The sequence below is a fragment of the Bos mutus genome, chromosome 16 (assembly GCF_027580195.1).
Source record: "Bos mutus isolate GX-2022 chromosome 16, NWIPB_WYAK_1.1, whole genome shotgun sequence".
In the NCBI taxonomy this organism is placed as follows: domain Eukaryota; kingdom Metazoa; phylum Chordata; class Mammalia; order Artiodactyla; family Bovidae; genus Bos; species Bos mutus.
Window position 1 is genome coordinate 29,899,593 of NC_091632.1, and position 19,842 is coordinate 29,919,434.

The 19,842-nt window shown below is 42.2% G+C and overlaps 1 protein-coding gene across 6 annotated transcripts in view; it reads right to left on the reverse strand.

The window, feature by feature from the left end:
• Positions 1-1,367: 1,367 nt before the first annotated feature.
• Positions 1,368-19,842, reverse strand: part of RABGAP1L (RAB GTPase activating protein 1 like) — a 737,668-nt gene continuing 719,193 nt past the window's right edge. For all 6 annotated transcript variants that reach the window (XM_070384895.1, XM_005890827.3, XM_070384900.1 and 3 more), the window contains 5 exons: positions 13,029-13,133; positions 10,615-10,698; positions 7,167-7,238; positions 3,252-3,449; positions 1,368-1,938 (listed from right to left, as the gene is read on the reverse strand). In XM_070384895.1, coding sequence (XP_070240996.1) covers positions 1,786-1,938; positions 3,252-3,449; positions 7,167-7,238; positions 10,615-10,698; positions 13,029-13,133 — 612 coding nt within the window. In that variant the 3' untranslated portion in view covers positions 1,368-1,785. The remainder of the gene's footprint in view (positions 1,939-3,251; positions 3,450-7,166; positions 7,239-10,614; positions 10,699-13,028; positions 13,134-19,842) is intronic.

Sequence of the window (19,842 nt, forward strand, 5' to 3'; positions counted from 1 at the left end):
TAAAGTCAACACAGATACTCAGAATGCTGAGTTATTTTCCTTTGGGGTGAAAGGAAAACTATGATGAAAGATGTCAGGACAAAAAAAAAAAAAGGGAATTCTGTAAGGAAAGTATTATTTGATGAGTGTAATGAAGGACAGCAAACAACCACATCAATTTTATAGGCTATAGATGACAGAAGAACACTTACCGATGAGGGGAACTTCACTTTTTAGAGCTTAATGATTATTTTAGAGGAGAGGATCCACCGTGAGCAACCTGTAGTGCATGCTCCTGGACTTGAGATGGCTCTTACATGATTTTTACTTCCAAGAGTGTGTCACTTTTAACTGAAACATATGGCGCAGAAGAGAGTCACTCTGCCACTACAGGGTTTAAGATCCTCTGCAAAGAATATGTTCGACAGTGAAGCCAAGGATGAGCATCAATAAATGTTACTGTACACAGACGACAGTAGTTTGGTTGACGTAAAAGGACCGAAGGCCTCCAAAACAGCTTAAAAAATGGGAAAATTGGTTTTTCCCTTACCAAAGGATTTCCTGCAAAGACTATTTATAAAGACATGTTAAATATAATTGAAAAAAAATATTTCCATCAACTTTTACACAATAGCTTTGCCTTTCCATGAGATAAGTATTTCTATAAAGGTTTTATATGCAGTCAAAAATGTTACAAATGCATTTGCATCTCTTCATCTAGGGGTACCAAGGGCACATTTTTAGGAAGCTACAGAACTCAGAAAAAGGGGCCTAGTATTAAATTAAGGTGATATGAAGCTGACCTCTATTTCCCATTTCATAACTTTAACAAAGTTACAGTATATTAGTGTTTCCTTCGCAAAGTATATGTCAACATTAAACGAATACTCTGTCCCTGGTTCTACATTCCATTCTAAGCACAGTAACTGTTCCTGGGCCTTTCAGGCTTCTCTGGTAAAGGTCTCCTAAAGATGAAACTCGTAATATCCACTTCTGACTTCACATTTGCCAGAAGGCACAACTGTATGCTTGTTTAGGAACTCGCGATTCTCCTGTGGGATTCTGAAAAGGACCTGTTAGAAGACCAGGACCAAAGTGATTTATTTTATCCTGCATTTATAAAAACTCAGTTCTTTTTTATCTAGTGTGTGTTCTCAATAGCCTATCTTATTCCATGGTTCTTGGCACTTAATTTCCAGATGTACCCCACAGAAAATAAAAATAAACTAATTCTCTTTGGGAACTGTCCAACCCCAGATCTGTTCTTTCCTTCGGATAGGATTATCGCTGTCCAGGGAATCACTTTCAGGAGGAAACCTGACAGTGGTCGTGGCTGGCCCCACAGTGTGCTTTATCTGAAGAAGTCCTGGAAAGTTATGAGGTTTAGGTTTCAATCTTTTTTTTTTTTGCTGTGACAAATATCTTCCTATCAATTCAACCTTGGAATAAAAGACATCTCCATTTTCATGTAAGATAAAAATAATTATGAATAATTCTAAATAAAAAGCATTTAGCTCTGAATTACTTGTTTCCAACCAGATATCAGGCATATAAAATAATGTGTAATAATACTATGATGGATCGGAACACGGCCTTCCATGAAGCATGAACACAGGTATTCAACATAAATCAGGTTAGTTTAAATAACATCCCTTTGAAAAGTGTCATACGAGAAAGATTGAGAGCTACTGAAAGATCCTGGCTTGCTTTCTGGCCTCCCTCCCTTCCTTTCAAAGGGACACCAGGACTCTTCCTGGGTTTCCGTCGCTTTGATCGTTGTGCTCCTGTGTTCGGGTGAGGCTGGAACTATGTGCTCTCCTTGGGGGGCTGGGTGGCCTGTGGCGGCTGCAGCGGCTGCGTGCCCGTGGCCGTTTTGATAGAGTTCAGGGTTTTGCTAAACCAAGAGTTTTTTGCAGCTTGGATTTCATTCATAAGGGCTCCTCTCTGATGTTCAAGTTCCTAATTAAAGAAAGAAAGTCATCTGAGTTATATAAATGTTTTCTCTCTGCCAAAATTAAAATCAGAGTGCAACTTTTTGGAATCCACATAGCCGTAGTTTTCTTCCTACACACCCAGGTGAGATTTAGTTGGCTTCTGAATGCAGGAAAAAAAAAATGTAGAGCTAAAAGAGTTAGCACTAAAACCCAGAATCTGTGCTTTCTCTGATCAGTGACAGGAAACCTCATTTTACCCTTTCCTCCCCCTTGCAATTTAGGTCGAATTTAGGCTGCAACCTGAGAGACGATGTTTAAAACCACAGGTAAACATAAGCATATGGATGGAAAGAAGTTTTACTGATAGTGTAAGCATGAATGAGTTCTGGGTCCCAACACACAGCCTGTGGCCCTGAGAATGTACAAGGTCTGGTGCAGAAAGTTCAGGATCATTAGTGTAGTGCAGTGGATGCCATGGCAGAACGCAGTGAGGGTGAAGATCACTGATGGAAAGAAATGGGAACAGTCCATCAGAAGCCAGGACTGTTTTCCTAATTCTGATATCCTCCAAAGTGGAATGAGATTATGGGGAAAGGGACTTGGCAAAATCAGGTAAAGATGAAAAGGGACTCCAAAGAAAAGAATAGCTGTTGGCCAACGTTCAACTGTTAGGGCAAGGAGAGCAGGAGGGGTTTGGCTTTTCATCTCTAAGCATCAGCTAAGTGACCAAGTTCAATGAGAAAGGACCATGGCAAAAAAAATCTCAGGGAAAACTAAAAAGGCATACGCTTAAGTTCCCATAAGATGTGTGTGTGTGTGAAATTTAATTATTAAAAATTTAAAATTATGTGTTTATTTTTGTTTAGTTGCTTAGTTGTGTCCGACTCTGCAACACCACTCTTTGCAACCCCACAGACGGCAGCATGCCAGGCTTCCCTTTCCTTCACTATCTCCTAGAGTTTGCTCAAACTCATATCCATTAAGTTGGTGATGCCATCCAACCATTTCATCCTCTGTCGTCCCCTTCTCCTCCTGCCCTCAATCTTTCCCAGCATCAGGGTCTTTTCCAATGAGTTGGCTCTTTGCATCAGGTGGCCAAAGTATTAGAGCTTCAGTTTTAGCATCAGTCCTTCCAATGAATATTCAGGGCTGATTTCCTTTAGGATTGACTGGTTTATATCAGTGTTTAAAAGTGACGTAAAATACAACTCATTAGTGGGCAGAAAATGTATTCATCATATATGGTATAACATTTCATGATTCTGAGCTTTAATACTAGAATATCTTGGACCACTAACTTTTATTTTTTTCTTATTGGTCTTTTACCAAATCACCAACCTGGATTTTACACTTGGCCTCCACCAGCTGCAGTTTGGTTTGTGCCAATTCCAGCTCCATCTCCCTCAGTTGCTTCTTAAGAGAGTCCTTCTCATCATCCGATTCAATGCCCTGGTCCTCTCTGCTTACGGCCGCTGCTTTCAAAGCACCCTCCTTGCTGAAAATGTCACTGCAGTGTTTACATGCCATCATTTTACCCTGAAATACCCAAAAGAGATAACCAGTATTCAACTGTGCTTCATAGCATAGATCATGTTCTGAGACACTGTGATATGATTTTTCTTTGGACACTGCTTCTGGTCATCAAATGAAGGCCCATTTATGAAAGTATTTTTCTTGGGCTGTGACCAAAATGGTTATAATCAGCACAAACCCCAACTATTGAAGATAGGTGCTACTTTTTCTTAAAGTAACTATAGAAAAACTCTGGAGATAGGAAGTGTTATAGCATTTTCTTGTATGTGTTCTAGAAATTTTATTCTACCATTATCCTAACTGGATGCCAAGCCCATGGCATACAGTCTACATGCATTAATTACCTCATTTAACCCTAGAGCTACCATACGATTGAGAAAGGCAATGCCAAAGAATGCTCAAACTACTGCACAATTGCACTCATCTCACACGCTAGTAAAGTAATGCTCAAAATTCTCCAAGCCAGGCTTCAGCAATATGTGAACCGTGAACTTCCTGATGTTCAAGCTGGTTTTAGAAAAGGCAGAGGAACCAGAGATCAAATTGCCAATATCCGCTGGATCGTGGAAAAAGCAAGAGAGTTCCAGAAAAGCATCTATTTCTGCTTTATTGACTATGCCAAAGCCTTTGACTGTGTGGATCACAATAAACTGTGGAAAATTCTTCAAGAGATGGGAATACCAGACCACCTGATCTGCCTCTTGAGAAATTTGTATGCAGGTCAGGAAGCAATAGTTAGAACTGGACACGGAACAACAGACTAGTTCCAAATAGGAAAAGGAGTTCGTCAAGGCTGTATATTGTCACCCTGCTTATTTAACTTATATGCAGAGTACAATCATGAAAAATGCTGGGCTGGAAGAAACACAAGCTGGAATCAAGATTGCCAGGAGAAATATCAATAACCTCAGATATGCAGATGACACCATCCTTATGGCAGAAAGTGAAGAGGACACCACCCTTATGGCAGAAAGTGAAGAGGAACTCAAAAGCCTCTTGATGAAAGTGAAAGTGGAGAGTGAAAAAGTTGGCTTAAAGCTCAACATTCAGAAAATGAAGATCATGGCATCCGGTCACATCACTTCATGGGAAATAGATGGGGAAACAGTGGAAACAGTGTCAGACTTTATTTTTCTGGGCTCCAAAATCACTGTAGATGATGACTGCAGCCGTGAAATTAAAAGATGCTTACTCCTTCGAAGCAAAGTTATGACCAACCTAGACAGCATATTCAAAAGCAGAGACATTACTTTGCCAACAAAGGTCTGTCTAGTCAAGGCTTGGTTTTTCCTGTGGTCATGTATGGATGTGAGAGTTGGACTGTGAAGAAGGCTGAGCTCCAAAGAATTGATGCTTTTGAACTGTGGTGTTGGAGAAGACTCTTGAGAGTCCCTTGGACTGCAAGGAGATCCAACCAGTCCATTCTGAAGGAGATCAGCCCTGGGATTTCTTTGGAAGGAATGATGCTAAAGCTGAAACTCCAGTACTTTGGCCACCTCATGCAAAGAGTTGACTCATTGGAAAAGACTGTGATGCTGGGAGGGATTGGGGGCAGGAGGAGAAGGGGACGACAGAGGATGAGATGGCTGCATGGCATCACTGACTCGATGGACGTGAGTCTGAGTGAACTCCGCGAGTTGGTGATGGACAGGGAGGCCTGGTGTGCTGCAATTCATGGGGTCGCAAAGAGTCGGACATGACCGAGCGACTAATCTGATCTAATCTGATCTGACCATATGATTAGGTACTATTATCATCCCCATTTACAAATGAAGAGGCTTAAAGAGTACAAGTAAATTTGCCTACTTAGACAAGGAAGGTCATTATGAGTAACCTAGGTCTACCCTAGTAACAAACAAGTATTGGGCTGGCCAAAAAGTTCGTTTGGGTTATTCCATAAGATGGTATAGAAGTACCCAAATGAATTTTTTGGCCAACTCAAGATATGTCCTTTTGTTCAACTTTAAGGAAAGATGGTCGTTATTGTTCAAGATGATAAAAGTCACTAGGTTATATGCCTGGACTGTCAATCAAGCAGAGAGCACTGAACAATAGCAACAATAGATCTGCTGTTTTCTTAAAATATCTTCAAAAAATTTAAGAGATCAGGGATATTATAGAATATTTTTATTTTGATGCCCTACTGTTACAAGCTCAGGATGTCCCTAACCATAACCATGCTCCTCTCTTTACACACACACACACATACACACACACACACAAAGCAACCGTGCTCACACTTGTGTCACCGTGCATAACCCCACCATGTAGGCCTAAAGGCTTTGGTGTCATCTTTTCATTAGCTGCTTCTTCATTCCACTGGTCATTAAATTCTTTCTCTGGTATGTCCAAGCATGTCTCCCAGGCCCAAAGCCCCAAAAGTCACCTTCCCAGAGCAAGGTTCAGATTTTTCAGTTCTCATGTCTCAGATTTTCAGGTTATAATTTATAAAATATGTATTCACTGAGTATTTACTGCGTGCCAAGTTCTAGACTAAGCACTTTATATACATCATCTTATTTAATCTTCAAAATGACCTTATGAGGTAGGTAATATCTCTAGTTTACAGAACACAAAATAAAGCTGTGCTTAGTCACTGAGTCATGGCTGACTCTTTGCTACCACATGGACTGTAGCCCACCACGCTCCTCTGTCCATGGGGATTCTCCAGGCAAGAGTACTGGAGTGGGTTGCCATGCTGTCCTCCAGGGGATCTTCCTAACCAGGGATCAAACGCATATCTCCCACATTGCAGGTGGATTCTTTACTGTCTGAGCCGAGGTTAAATAACTTGTCAAGTTGTTAAATGATATGCAAAAGTGCCTAGAATGCATTTACTTACTAGTACTGTATAAACCTGAATATATTCAAATTGAATTGCATCAGGTTTCTGTAACACTGGTCCCAAGAGTGGGCTGTGCCGACGCTGCTGCTTAAAGAATACCAATCCACTTAATTTACTCCTGGTTCTGTAGAGTAAGCTATTGCTTTTTTCAAACAGAAAAGAAACACAAGGAGTTCTACCACGAGGGGGCGGCATATAAATAAATCTGACTGTGACTCCATAGACTGTAGCCCACCAGGCTCCTCTGTCCATGGAATTCTCTAGGCAAGAATCCTGAAGTGGGTTGCCATTCCCTTCCCCAAGGGAATCTTCCTGACCCAGGGATTAGAACTCGGGTCTCCTGCATTGCAGGCAGATTCTTTACTGTTTGAGCCACCAGGGGATCCCTATAAATGCTACAGATTTCCTTTACATCTCTAAAACACTGGTGGAAAAATCCACCTCCAGCTGAGTTCTATATTGCCCATGGCATCTGCTGTTTTAAGAGATTAATGGGATGATCCTCCTGGGCTGCACACTGAAGTCACATCAATCCAGGCACAGTTGGGATGCGGGCTTCTGAGGGTTCCCAGGTTGCCAACATGCAAGAAAGCTCAGGGGCCTCGTGTGCCAAGGCTGAAATCTAACCTCTTTTCCTGTTACCTGTCTCTGACAGCCCACAAGGTTTATGGGCTTTCATCTGGCCCACATCCCAGTCCAGAGACAAATCCTATTCTCCATAATTCCTAAATCCTTTGTAACAAAGGTGGGGTGGGGGCTGTATTTACAGGCTGTCCTGCCTGTGGTGTGTCATCATATATTGGGATCAGGTACTCACTTAAGATGACATGAATTGGGAAGACACTGTATGACAGAACTGTTTCATTCTTTCTCACCTTTACCACTTCCAGCTCCTCCTTGCTGGCTGCTTGCTGTTTCTCCAGTCGGGTACTCAACTGGGAACAGATCTAAGAGAAAGAAAAGAGCTGCTTTATTAGAAAGTACAACGACTCATGTAGCATGTGCACATAGCTGTTCATTTACCCATATATCACTCCAGCATCTCTGACACTAGATGAAATTTTGCAAATTTGCCAGTCATTCCCACAATGAGCTGCAGAAAGCCTAAGCCTGTTCTGTATATAAGCACATTTCTATCTCAGTCAGTAGAAAAAACACAGGGGATAAGTTTGATTTATGTCTGTCACTAGCTTTTGTGACTGGTTCCAGAGAATTCCTGTCCTCACTTTGGAATCAATCTGTAGAATCTTGCTGACTGTCTACTTTGGCCAAGGTACTATTCTAGGAATCTGATGAAAATAATTCTGAATCAGAAATGTCTCCTGTCTGCTACAACACAAAGAGTTTCTGTTTTCAATCACAAGTTTCTTTAGGAAGTGGCAGAGTGAATTTTTTAAAAGTTAAAGTGACCAGAAAATAATAGAGACTTAAAACTTTAAACAAGAGGTTTGGCAACACAGAATAAAATGAAATGCCTGGAAGTCTAGCTCTATGACTTCCTAGCATGGTGTCCTTGGGTATATTCACTCATCTTTCTAAGCCTCAGTTTCTTCATGACTGAAAAGTACTGTTATGATAATCACTGGGAAAGAAAATTTACATAAAGGTTTAATATAGGGCCATTAAAAAACATCTCATTATTGTGAAACAAGGTGTTAACAAGTACAGGGAACAGAGAAAAAGTGCTTTTAAAGTCCCCCAAATTGTGTGTGTACGTGTGTGTGTGTACACTGATCTCTCTCTCTCTCTCTCTCTCTCTCTCTGTGCTCAGTGTCTCAGTCATGTCTGACTCTTTGTGGCCCCATGGACTATAGCCTGCCAGGCTCCTCTGTCCATGGAATTTTCCAGGCAAGAATACTGGAGTGGGTTCCTCCTCCAGGATATCTGCCCAATCCAGGGACTGAACCTGTGTCTCTTGCATCTCCTGCATTGCCAGGCGGATTCTTTACCACTGTGCCACCTAGGAAGCCCTATATATACTATATATATATACATATAAAACTGGAAGGTCAAGTATTACTAAGCCCGAGTGAAGTAAGAATCTTTTTATTTTGGGAAAAAAATGGAATAAAACATTTAGGGATGTCAAATTTTCAAGTGCAATTTGGACTAAAAACATAAAAGGTCCACCTCTATTATCAAAACAGACACTTAAATAATCCCAGGCTATAGTTTCAGAGATCAGAACTTACTGATTTCAGTCTCCAGTTTCTCCAGATCCAGGCCTGGAAACAATAGGCAGGACTGTACTGACTGATGTTAAAAGGAAGCGATCTCTATAGCAATTCTGGCAAACCATAAACCATTTTAAATAAGCCCAAACCTTCTGAAATATAGCCAACAGGTAGCTAATTCCAACTACAGAATGCATTTGGATTATATGTATAATTATTTTCAAAGAGATGGGCCTGTTGCTTGAAGTGCTTGCCAGATAATATTCAAGAATCATCCCAAGGACTGCTCTTTGGAAAGTGCTGCATATGGAGGCCACCTATGGCCTAATGTGATGGAAAAAATGCATCTGCAGTGATGACAAGCACGTGGTCTTTGATGTTCCTCGTACTGCTTAATGTCTAACCAGTCTTTCTCCTGGTTATCCAAATTCAAAATGTCCTTATTAACTCTCTTGTATTTCTTGTTTCTCCATTTCCACTGCTATCTACTGTAGCTCAGGACCCTGTTTTGTCTCCGTTAGCCTCTGCTGTTGGCCTCTGGCTGCTCTGTGTCTTTCTCTGCCTGTGCATCTCTCCACTTGCTTCCACAGTTCTCCCTGGGACCGAGTAGTGCCAGATCCATGCTCCCAGTCATGCCACCGTCCTGCTACAAACAGAATGAAATACAAACTCCTCAGCCTGTCCCTGAAGACGTTCCCTGAACTCGGCCCCAACTCATCTTTGCTTTTCTTGCCTGTACTTGAAACTCTTGCTAAACAAAACTGTGGCTAACCAACCTCCCATGCCTTTGCACATGCTTTTCCAACCTTTCCAGACTTTGCTTCTCCATCTCCAGATGCCTGAACCTCACCTTACCTTTGAAGCACAACTCAAATCACTTCCTTCTCCAGGAAGGGATTCCTTATCTCCCATACATAATTCCCTCTCCTCTTAATTATGGCCAAGTTTTACCTATTACAAGATCAGCTTCCAGAGAAGAGAAACTGAATCAATTTCTCTTTTATTTCTCCAAAGTATCAAGCCTCACATGCAGCAGGCATTAAATAAACATATATTGATTATATATATGTATAGATAAATAAGCATATAGATATAAACAGATTATAAAACAGAGTAAGATAGCTCTGAGGCCTTAGTTCTAAGCAATCTTCCAAGAAAGGGGGGAATCCTTGTGGAAAGATATTCATAATAACAAATGAACTAGTTTTCCTCCAAAAGCATGAACAATATGACTGCCGTTTTTATTTATATATCAATAGCAACAAAGCATACTCAGTGCATTAAGTGATTCTTTCTAGTTGGAAAGATTAAGGGAGGTTTGTTTTCTTTGTGTTTTTCTGCACTTCCACGAGGGACATACATTTTATTTACAAGCAAAAAACCACTTTTAAAAAAAAGTAAGACTTAGACTTCTAGCTTCTTTGTGAAACAGGAGACCCTAAGGAAATTTCTGGATAAGTAGGTGGCATATGGTGCCTTAATAATTTGGGAAAGCTGGAACAGTCGAGTCAGGGTCTTGTGACAACAAGCGGATTCCTGGCTGTGCCCCAGCCTAACCAGCAGGGACCACTGGAGCTGGAATGGAGGCTTTCTGAGACCCTGTCTGGTGATGAGATCAGAAACGTCCTCAAGGAGAATAGCCCCTGCCTCCACCCCCCACCCCCGCCCATTAAAAGATCATTTTAAGGTTCACAAGAGGTTTCCTGCTAGGCACTAGCCCCTGTTGGGTAAAGCCACACAGGCATATGCAGAAAAGAGCTCCCGTGTTCTCTACGGTGACAGCAAAGGACGCACGGATCTCCTAGCTGCACAAACGCTAAATTCTAGTGCTTGGCAAATGTGATCTACTGGAAATTAGCTTCTGAGTAAGGCAGAGGCAGGATCCCAATGGTAATAAGATTTCTCATTCCTCTAAATCTATCAAACATTGAAAACAACCAACAGATTGTTTTGCTCAATTAAACTTCCCATGTTATCAGCAAGCATGTCTAACCACTGTCTGTTTCAGAGGGGAAAATGAGCCAACAAATATAATCCGTGCAGTGCAGCAACTGTTCTGGAAACTCTAAAAACAAACAAACAAAATTTCCTCAAAGAAAAAAGTGAAACAAATACTTCTACAGTGATGAAGCCCACAGGGGTACATTACCTGTTTATATTCGGCAATGATAGCTGTAGTCTTCTTGATTTCATATTCCGCCTTCTCTAGCTGTTTTCTGAAGACTTCTTTTAGCTATAAAGAGTAAGAATGAGAAACATCAAGACTCAATCAAAATCTTTACACATTTCCACCAATATCCATATTCGAGTGTAATATGGATATTGACTTGCCTGATTCCCAGTCAACAGCAAGGTAAACAACTGTCGAATAAGGGTCTGTTCAGAAGCTATCTTTATCCTCATGAGTCTAAAACAAAAAACATCACGGCAAACACTGCATGTACTCTCGATGCTCTGTCAGAGACTACTGAAAAAACATTTTAGCCTTCTTTCTCATCTCATATTGACTCTGTTGTTACCTCTCTGGAGGTAGAAACAAGAGGCTTTTGGGACTGGAGTCAGAAATGGAGGTGTGGACTAAAGAAACACTGACTTTAGAAGTTAAAGTGACATACGAGGCAGTACTTGTTACAGTCACAGAAATACTGAATTATGAATGCTGAACCTAAAACCACAGTTATTTCTGTAGCTTGGCAGCTCAAGAAGAAGGTTAGAGCAATGAAAAGGCTTAGATGTCACCAGATAAAAGGGAAAGAATTCAATTCTCCTAAGATGACCAAACGAAAACCAACCCTGGTTACTCTGCAAGTACACAATCAGAAAACAGCGGATGAATTCTGCTTTGCAGCATCCCAAAATATGAACAGAGGATACTTGGTACTTCCAAATCCACAAGTTATTGCAATTGATAGCTGAACTTCTCATTAGAGGACCTGGGAGTTTCTTCATATTTGCTACATTCTAAAATTTTAAGAGCATTTGTAGGTTATACTGATTCAAACTTATTTGTTTTTATTGGTCTCTGTTCTTTATCTTCCATAATTCAAGGACATCAACCATGCCCTTTGTCCCTTCTGCCATAAGGTTCCACTGACTCAGGGTCAACTTAGGTAGCTGAGAGGCTTTGAGTAATTCCCTCAGTTTCTCTAAGTTGTAGTTAATTCATTTGACAAATGAGAATGATCTCACTTGGGAACCATAGTCCCAAGGGAACCATAATTAAAATAAGACACACACACACACACAAAAGGAAAATCATGGATTAAATTCCTTTGTTAATAGCTTTATTCTTTACCTAAAGTACTGAAGTAGGCCCTCAAAAAGCAGGAAATCAAGAAAAGAGTAAAACCCATCAAAATGCCAAGATCAAACCAATAATCAGCCCCTGAATATTTTTGATTACGTTAAAAAAAAATTCCTGGTCCACCGTAATTGCCAAAACATTTCATTATTTAGGGGAAAAAATGGAAATCATGGAATACTTTTTATAAATTCCGGAAGATGCTAAATAACACATCCCTTCATTAGTAACTTTACTGGAACTTTTCCTGGTTGCTTGGAAGGAGGTCTTTGAAATGCTTTGTGTTCTGTTTTATATTTATTATTATTATTGATGTCCCCGAATGAAACTCATTAAAATAATTGAGCTAATCGTGCCTGGCTGGGACAGACAGAGATGGAGACCACTGGTGAAACAGCCTGCTCTTCCTTACGGAAGCTGGAAGCTCTGACTCCAGCTGTCACCTGTCACCTCTGGGGCTCCTGGGCAATGGCGTGTCTTCCAGCTGATCATCCTCACCACTTGAAGTTAGGAGGGAGCTAACTTCAAGGCTGATTCCCAAGGGTTTCTTTCTATTCCCTCAGAGAATATGATTTGAGAGTTCTGCCAGGAACAGAAATGTTGGTGTTCCTTCTTCAAAGTCATCAATCCAGAAAATGAAGCAAGACTGATGGAGGCAAATCTCAGCAGAGATCTCTGTAGGCATCTGGCTTAATGATCCTCATAAATGACTTCAGAGAAGTCAGTCATCTTGGAGATGTGACATGAAATTTACAGATTTGTCACAGCTCTTGGGTCATAATTCCAAGTTCTTAAACTTGGAGAAGACTTAACACTCTTGCTAGACATCTCAGTGAAGGCAAATTCCTGAAAGCTGTTCCAGGGTGGAAATGCTGCCACCTCTCCTAACACCCTTCAGGAGAAATGACTCAGTGCTACTCACATGTACCGCTTCAGCACCAGCCTTGATTTAGAACAAATTTAACTTTACTTCATATTTAACTGATGCTGGGAAAGATTGAAGGCAGGAGGAGAAGGGGATGACAAAAGGATGAGATGGCTGGATGGCATCACCGACTCAATGGACACGATTTTGAGCAAGCTCTGGGAGATAGTGAGGGACAGGGAAGCCTGGTGTGCTATAGTCCATGGGGTCGCAAAGAGTCAGATGCAACTGAGCAACTGACCGACAACAACTTTACTTCCTGTTTATAGTATTAATCAAGTCCAGGAACCAATGCACCTGCGTAAAGACTAGTTATCCCCCCGCCCATGCCTGTTACCTGAGCCGTCTCTTCCTCCTGCTTCCTCTTCTCTTCTTCGGTCTCCACCAGCCTCTGTTTGGTCAAGAGAAGCTCCTTATTCAGCACGTCTGCCTTGTCTTCTGCCTGCAAACCAGAGCGCATTAGTCATGAAGAAGGTGAAGAAAGCATGTATATACTTTCTGGGACAACATCCCCAGAATCCTTTCTTCCCTTCTGGCTCACCCAGGGGTGGGGGGTCGGGGTGGTTGCTTTCAATGAATGCCAACTAGGTACCGCATGCTCGGCACACATTATCTCTAATCCTCATAGCAAAAATTATTTTCCAGGTAATGATAGCAAGCTTTGAAGAGATCAAAAAACTGGACTGGGACACACATCTAAGATCAGAGTCACAATCTGAATTCAGATGTGAAAGGCATGGAAGGCTATGCTCCTTCTAAGTGCTTCTTCTGCATTTCCAGCAGCCATAACAGCACAGACTCTGAGGCTGTGGTAGGACAGGGTGAAGGGCTGGAGCCTCCCTGGGAAGCTTCTACCTGGTGATGTGTGGGGCAGAGCCAGAGAGGAGGAGCAGACAGGCTGATCTGTGAAGCACAGTCAGGTGAGAAAGTTTAAAGATCAGTGGAGGGAACCTGGCCCACCAGGCTACTCACAAAGCAGTGAGTACAGTAAGGACAAATGAAGACCAAAAACCCATAACAGGGACAGCCCAGAGGCAAACTGAAGTAAGGACCAGGAATCCAGGCACACAAGAGCGTATTTCCAGAACAGCCAAGAAAACTCAGAGAGAGTGCTCTGCTCTTAATTTGGATACAGAACCAAAATTCACTGTGAAAGCACTGTGTGTGTACATTTAACTTAGCTAACGTGTGTCTGCCTTGTTTACACATTAGGGCCCTTACCTCACCCTCACCTCAGCTTCAAGCTCACTTCTGCAGCACAGGGCGGCCTGAGCCCCGTCCCACTCAGCCCATCCAAATCGGTTCCCCACCCTCATCTGAACTCATATTTCCCCTGGTAGCACTTGCACGATCTACAGTGACAAACTGTGTGTGATGTGCGTGCCTTGCCCACTTGGCTGCAAGCTCTAGGAGGCAGGAGCCCTCTTTCCTGTGCTCATCACTACACCGCCAGCACCAAGCCCAGGACCAGAACAGAGCTCATGCTCCGTAAGTGTTTATTGTGTGAATGGACGTGGTTCTCTGAGTTATCGGAGAAGCAGACTTGGGGGAGGGGGCCACAGGATGGGTTCAGCAGAGAAAACTACAGGCACTGAAGACAGGCAGCTCTTTGAAGCAGCCGTCCCCGGCTGACAGCAGCAAAACGCTAAGTCACTGTGAGAACTGGCCGGGTGGCCCTCTGTCTGTGTTTCGCCGTGTCTCCCACGTGTCCAGATGGCCGGGCCAGCACAGTCTGCTGGGTCCTGGCAGAGAAACTACCTTCCAGCTTCTCGGTTCTGTCTTCCAGTTCCTGATGTCCCCACAGCCCAGTGCTCATAGCTGTTTTCAGATGACTTGGAACTGCCGGGTAGTTAAAGTGAAAAATTCCCTTCTGAAGACTCTGAAATTTATTCTGATACATTAGGTTTCAGGAAGAAAATCTACACAGCAAAAAATGCATTCTAAAAGTAGAGGTGGGCCTCAAAAAGAGCAACGTGTATACTGCAAGTTAAGTTTTAATAAATTGTAAGATATGAGACGATTTTTTTAACTTTTTTTTTTTTTTTCTCACTGAGCCACCTGGGAAGCCCTATTAGATGATTGATACTGACTATGGACACTTAAAACAGAGAATTCTAGAGCTGCAAACCAGATGACAAGTTACCCACAAAGTAACGACGACAGAGGATGAGATGGTTAGATGGCATCGCCAACTCGATGGACATGAGTTTGAGTCAACTCCGGGAGTTGGTAACGCACAGGGAGGCCTGGTGTGCTGTAGTTCATGGGGTTGCAGAACGGACACGACCTGAGCAACTGATCTGAACTGAACTGATGACATATAAATGAGAGAGACAGGCACTTGATCTGTGATTACAACATAAATCAACTTCTCAGAAGGCTCCGCTCTAACATTAGGCATGGGGCTCTTTCAGAAATGATTTCTCAAAGGACTAACCAAGGCAACTGTTTAGTTGAAAACAGAACAAAAGAATGTGTCGCTTGTGACATGCAGCGTTTGGTTCAACACGAACTCCCTGTGGTCAGAACGGACCTGGGCCCAGTCTGCGTTGGGAAAGCACTGGTTGTGTCTCTGATTTTTGTTCCTCGGGAACAGAAAGAACAGGAAGGGCCTGAAAGCAGGTAACCAAAACTGAACTGGAGATGTATCTTTTTTTCATTTCTGATCACTGAGAAGTCCTTACTGAAGGGGTCCAGAGGGTCGGGGGCAAGTTGTCAAGAAAGAAGGCTCTGTCAGAGAGAAACATGAAGAGCTGCTGGTGCCCAGGGAGCCTGAGTTCAGTTCAGTTCAGTCGCTCAGTCGTGTCCGACTGACGCTTCTCGACCCCATGAATCGCAGCACGCCAGGCCTCCCTGTCCATCACCAACTCCCGGAGTTCACTCAGACTCACGTCCATCAAGTCAGTGATGCCATCCAGCCATCTCATCCTCTTTCATCCCCTTCTCCTCCTGACCCCAATCCCTCCCAGCATCACAGTCTTTTCCAATGAGTCAACTCTTCACATGAGGGGGCCAAAGTACTGGAGTTTCAGCTTTAGCATCATTCCTCCCAAAGAAATCCCAGGGCTGATCTTCAGAATGGACTGGTTGGATCTCCTTGCAGTCCAAGGGACTCTCAAGAGTCTTCTCCAACACCACAGTTCAAAAGCATCAATTCTTCGGAGCTCAGCCTTCTTCACAGTCCAACTCTCACATCCATACTCCACAGGAAAAACCATAGCTTTGACTAGATGGACCTTTGTTGGCAAAGTAATGTCTCTGCTTTTGAATATGCTATCTAGGTGGGTCATAACTTTCCTTCCAAGGAGTAAACGTCTTTTAATTTCATGGCTGCAGTCACCATCTACAGTGATTTTGGAGCCCCCCAAAATAAAGTCTGACACTGTTTCCATTATTTCCCCATCTATTTCCCATGAAGTGATGGGATCGGATGCCATGATCTTCGTTTTCTGAATGTTGAGTTTTGCCAATGTTCTGCTCTGAATTAAGAGATTTGATTTAGATTAAGCTGGGAATGAAAAAGTACTGGGCAAACTGGGTAAAGGCAGGCAAAGGCTCAAGCTAATGCCTTTCCTCAAAGTCTGGAGGGGCCAGGTGCCTAAATTGCAGGGACAGCTTTTCAATATAAACCCCACTGGGGCAGAAACTGCAGGATCAGATTTTAGGAGAAGATAGCAAGTTTTGAATTAGCAATTCAATGACATAGCAATTTGATTCTTTCATCTAGATAATAAGCTTCAAAAGGCAGAGGGGCCAGGTCTTAACTACTGTTTTAAAAAGAGAATGACAGGCATGAGAGGGGGAAATAAAGAGAAGGAATAAATGAAGGAATCTTTTCTTTTGGGACTGATCTAGTAGCTCCATGAGATACTTAGGTACTCAATAATTAATTATTTCAGGAGGACCCTACAAACTTTTCCAGACTAATCTACAAAATGAATTTTTTGGGGGTGGAGAAATAATTTTTTAAATAATATATTTTTCTGATCATTAACATTATAAGGCATATTATTACTTAACCAAGGGTAAAAATATTAGTCGTGCCCAACTCTTTGCAACCCCATGGGCTGTAGCCTGCCAGTCTTCTTTGTCCATGAGATTGTCCAAACAAGAATATTGGAGTGGGTTGCCATTTCCTTCTCCAGGGGATGGATCTTCCTGACCCAGGGATTGAACCTGGGTCTCCCACATTACAGGCAGATTCTTTACTGTCTGAGCCACCAGGGAAGCCTCTAACCAAAGGTACTTAAGTAATTTAAGGTCTTAGAAAAGATAAATAATTGAAAAAAGTATAAAAATGAATATAAAAATTAGACTTACTCTTATCACCCAGAGATATCTAACAGCAACATTTTTTAGAGTTTTCAGATATTAATTTGTTCTTTATTTTTATTTTTGGGTGCCTTGGGTCTTCATTGCTGCACTTAGGCTTGTTGCAATGAAAAGGGAAAAAAGAAGAATGAGTCTTACTTTTCTTTCCTGACAACAAAGAAGATGGAGAGAACAGTGAGCAGGCCTAATCACTGCTAGTTTTTATTTTAACGGGTCCGAATTTGTAGCCTATAACTAAGCTTGCTTTTCTGCCCCCTGGCTCTGCAGGAGCTGCATTCTGCACCTACTATCCTTTAACTCTATGCTAATTACATCCTGTATCTGGTGCTCACCTTTACCGCACTCTTTGCAGAGCACTCCGTGTCGTTTTCTCTCTTTTTGCATTATAAAAGAAGGCCACAGTACAATACACAAAAGACAATGGAGTCAACTACTAGGCTATGGGACTGCCAGACCCAATTAACAGGCTGAGGCTAGTCTGCAACTGTTTTTGAAACAATGCAAGAGGAAGAATACAAGATCTTTACACTTTTGTTCCTCATCACCGACCCCTGAGGGCAAGCCCTCATCCGTAGAATCCTCCAGATCCCTCACAGGCTTCCCTAGTGGCTCAGATGGCAACGAATCCGCCAGACCTGGGTTCCACTGACCTGGGTTCAATCCCTGGGTTGGGAAGGTCCCCTGGAGGAGGGCATGGCAACCCACTCCAGTATTCTTGCCTGGAGAATCCCCAACAACAGAGGAGCCTAGCAGGCTAGTCCATGTGGTCGCAGAGTCGGACAAGACTGAGTGACTAAGCACAGTCCAGATTCCTCATGGAAGTGGGGCACAATTTTTGAGGCATGTGCCTGCTGTGTCTCCCTTCCGCCAGCTGAGGATTAAATTCACCTTTCTAGTTCCCCCAGACTCTTGTCTCTGATTTTTTTATTAGGCCTCAGTAGTCAGAGAAAGCCAAGATTTTTGGTGGCATCAGGCTTTTCTCTAGTTGTGGGGAACGGGGAGGCTACTCTTCTTTGCAGTGCACGGGCTTCTCATTGTGGTAGCTTCTCTTATTGCACAGGGCTCTAGCTGTGAGGGCTTCAATTGTCGCAGCACATGGGCTCAGCAGTTGCAGCTCGTGGGCCCCTATAGCACAGGTTCAGCGGTTGTGACACACAGGCATGTGGAATTTTCCTGTGTTTTCAAGTCTGTGTTCCCTGAATTGGCATGTGGATTCTTATCCACTGAGCCACCAGGTAAGTTCCTCTGGTAGCAACATTTTGATGTATTTCTATTTCCCTGTCGGCCTTTTTCCTGTCACAAGGTAGATTCCAGCCTCCTTTCCTTTCCTCCAGGTTGGCCCTAGGCCAGCGTATATCCCTTGCAATTTAGATGTAAACATTATACACAGATAAATTTACTCTTTTAAAAATATTATATCATTATCTTCTCATTGTTTTTAAAAATTATTCCAAAAATATATTTTATAGATGTGCCTTCATCCTTTCTTTCTATTGGACATATACTTTATTTCACTTTTTCATTCTTGTGAGTAACACTGCAGTAAACAACTTTGCTTTTATATATTTTCACGTAAGTCTCTATTTTTATAGGATAGCTTTCCAAGTAATGGTAGATATGCCAGTTGCCTCATTTATAAAATGGAAGATTACCTGCTTAACGGAGTCATTAGGAAAATTAAATGAGATGATGCTTATAAATTGCTAAATAAAGTGCTTGGTGCATAGTAGGAACTCAGTAAATATTTAACTTTATTATTTTTTTACTTTTTAAAGGCTCAGTCAGTCAGTTCAGTTGCTCAGTCGTGTCCGACTCTTTGCTGTCCCTCAACATATAGTGATACATTTCCCATAAAACTTTCAGTTTACAACTCTAACTTGTTTCATTGCATCCCTATAAAGTCTAACTACTTAAAACTTTTTTTTCTTTTAGATTTATTGAGATAGAGGTGACATACAGTGCTGTGTAAGTTTAAGGTATATTAAAAAATGACCTGAATTACATACATCGTGGAATGATTACCACAACAGATTTAGTGTAAACTTTTTCATTCAGCTAGCCATCTTAAGAAAACTATTAATGGATAGGATATTCAAAATGGCAGAATCAAGTGTCAGTCAAGGTCATTTGCAAAGTTAATATGGAGCCAAAAATTCCCTTATAGTGCTGAGTCACCACAATGGTCTTACTTATGATAGGAGCAAAATAGTCAAGGTCATGCTGGGTCAATGGCCCTGCTGAATGGGACCCTTCTGCCTTCTCTGGTTCTTACTCTTAGTCACACATTTTTCATTTCACCTCTGACAGCTTGCAGATGAGCTGGCTGATGCAGTTTGTGGTCCAAAAGGCAATCCCCACCCCTCACAGGGCTGCTGCTTCTACCTTCTACATCCTGTCCCAAGCAGCACAGTTTCTGTTTTATTTTGAAACTCCAGTTAGTGCTGACTCCTTCAGCTTCCTCCTCTCCACTTTCAGCACTTTTCTTAACAGTGGTTTTTATCTCCCATCCTACTGTGGTCAATCCTAAAGGAAACAAACCCTGAATATTCACTGGAAGGACTGATGCTAGAGCTGAGGTTCCAATAATTTGGCCACCTGATTCAAAGAGCTGACTCACTGGAAAAGACTCTAAGGCTGGCAAAGATTGAAGGCAGGAAGAGAAGGGGGCAGCAGGAAATGACATGGTTAGATAGCATCACTGACCCAATGGACATGTGTTTGAGCAAACTCCAGGAGATGGTGAAGGACAGGGAGGCCTGGTGCATGGCAGTCCATGGGGTCACAAAGAGTTGGACACGACTTAGTGACTGAACAATAAC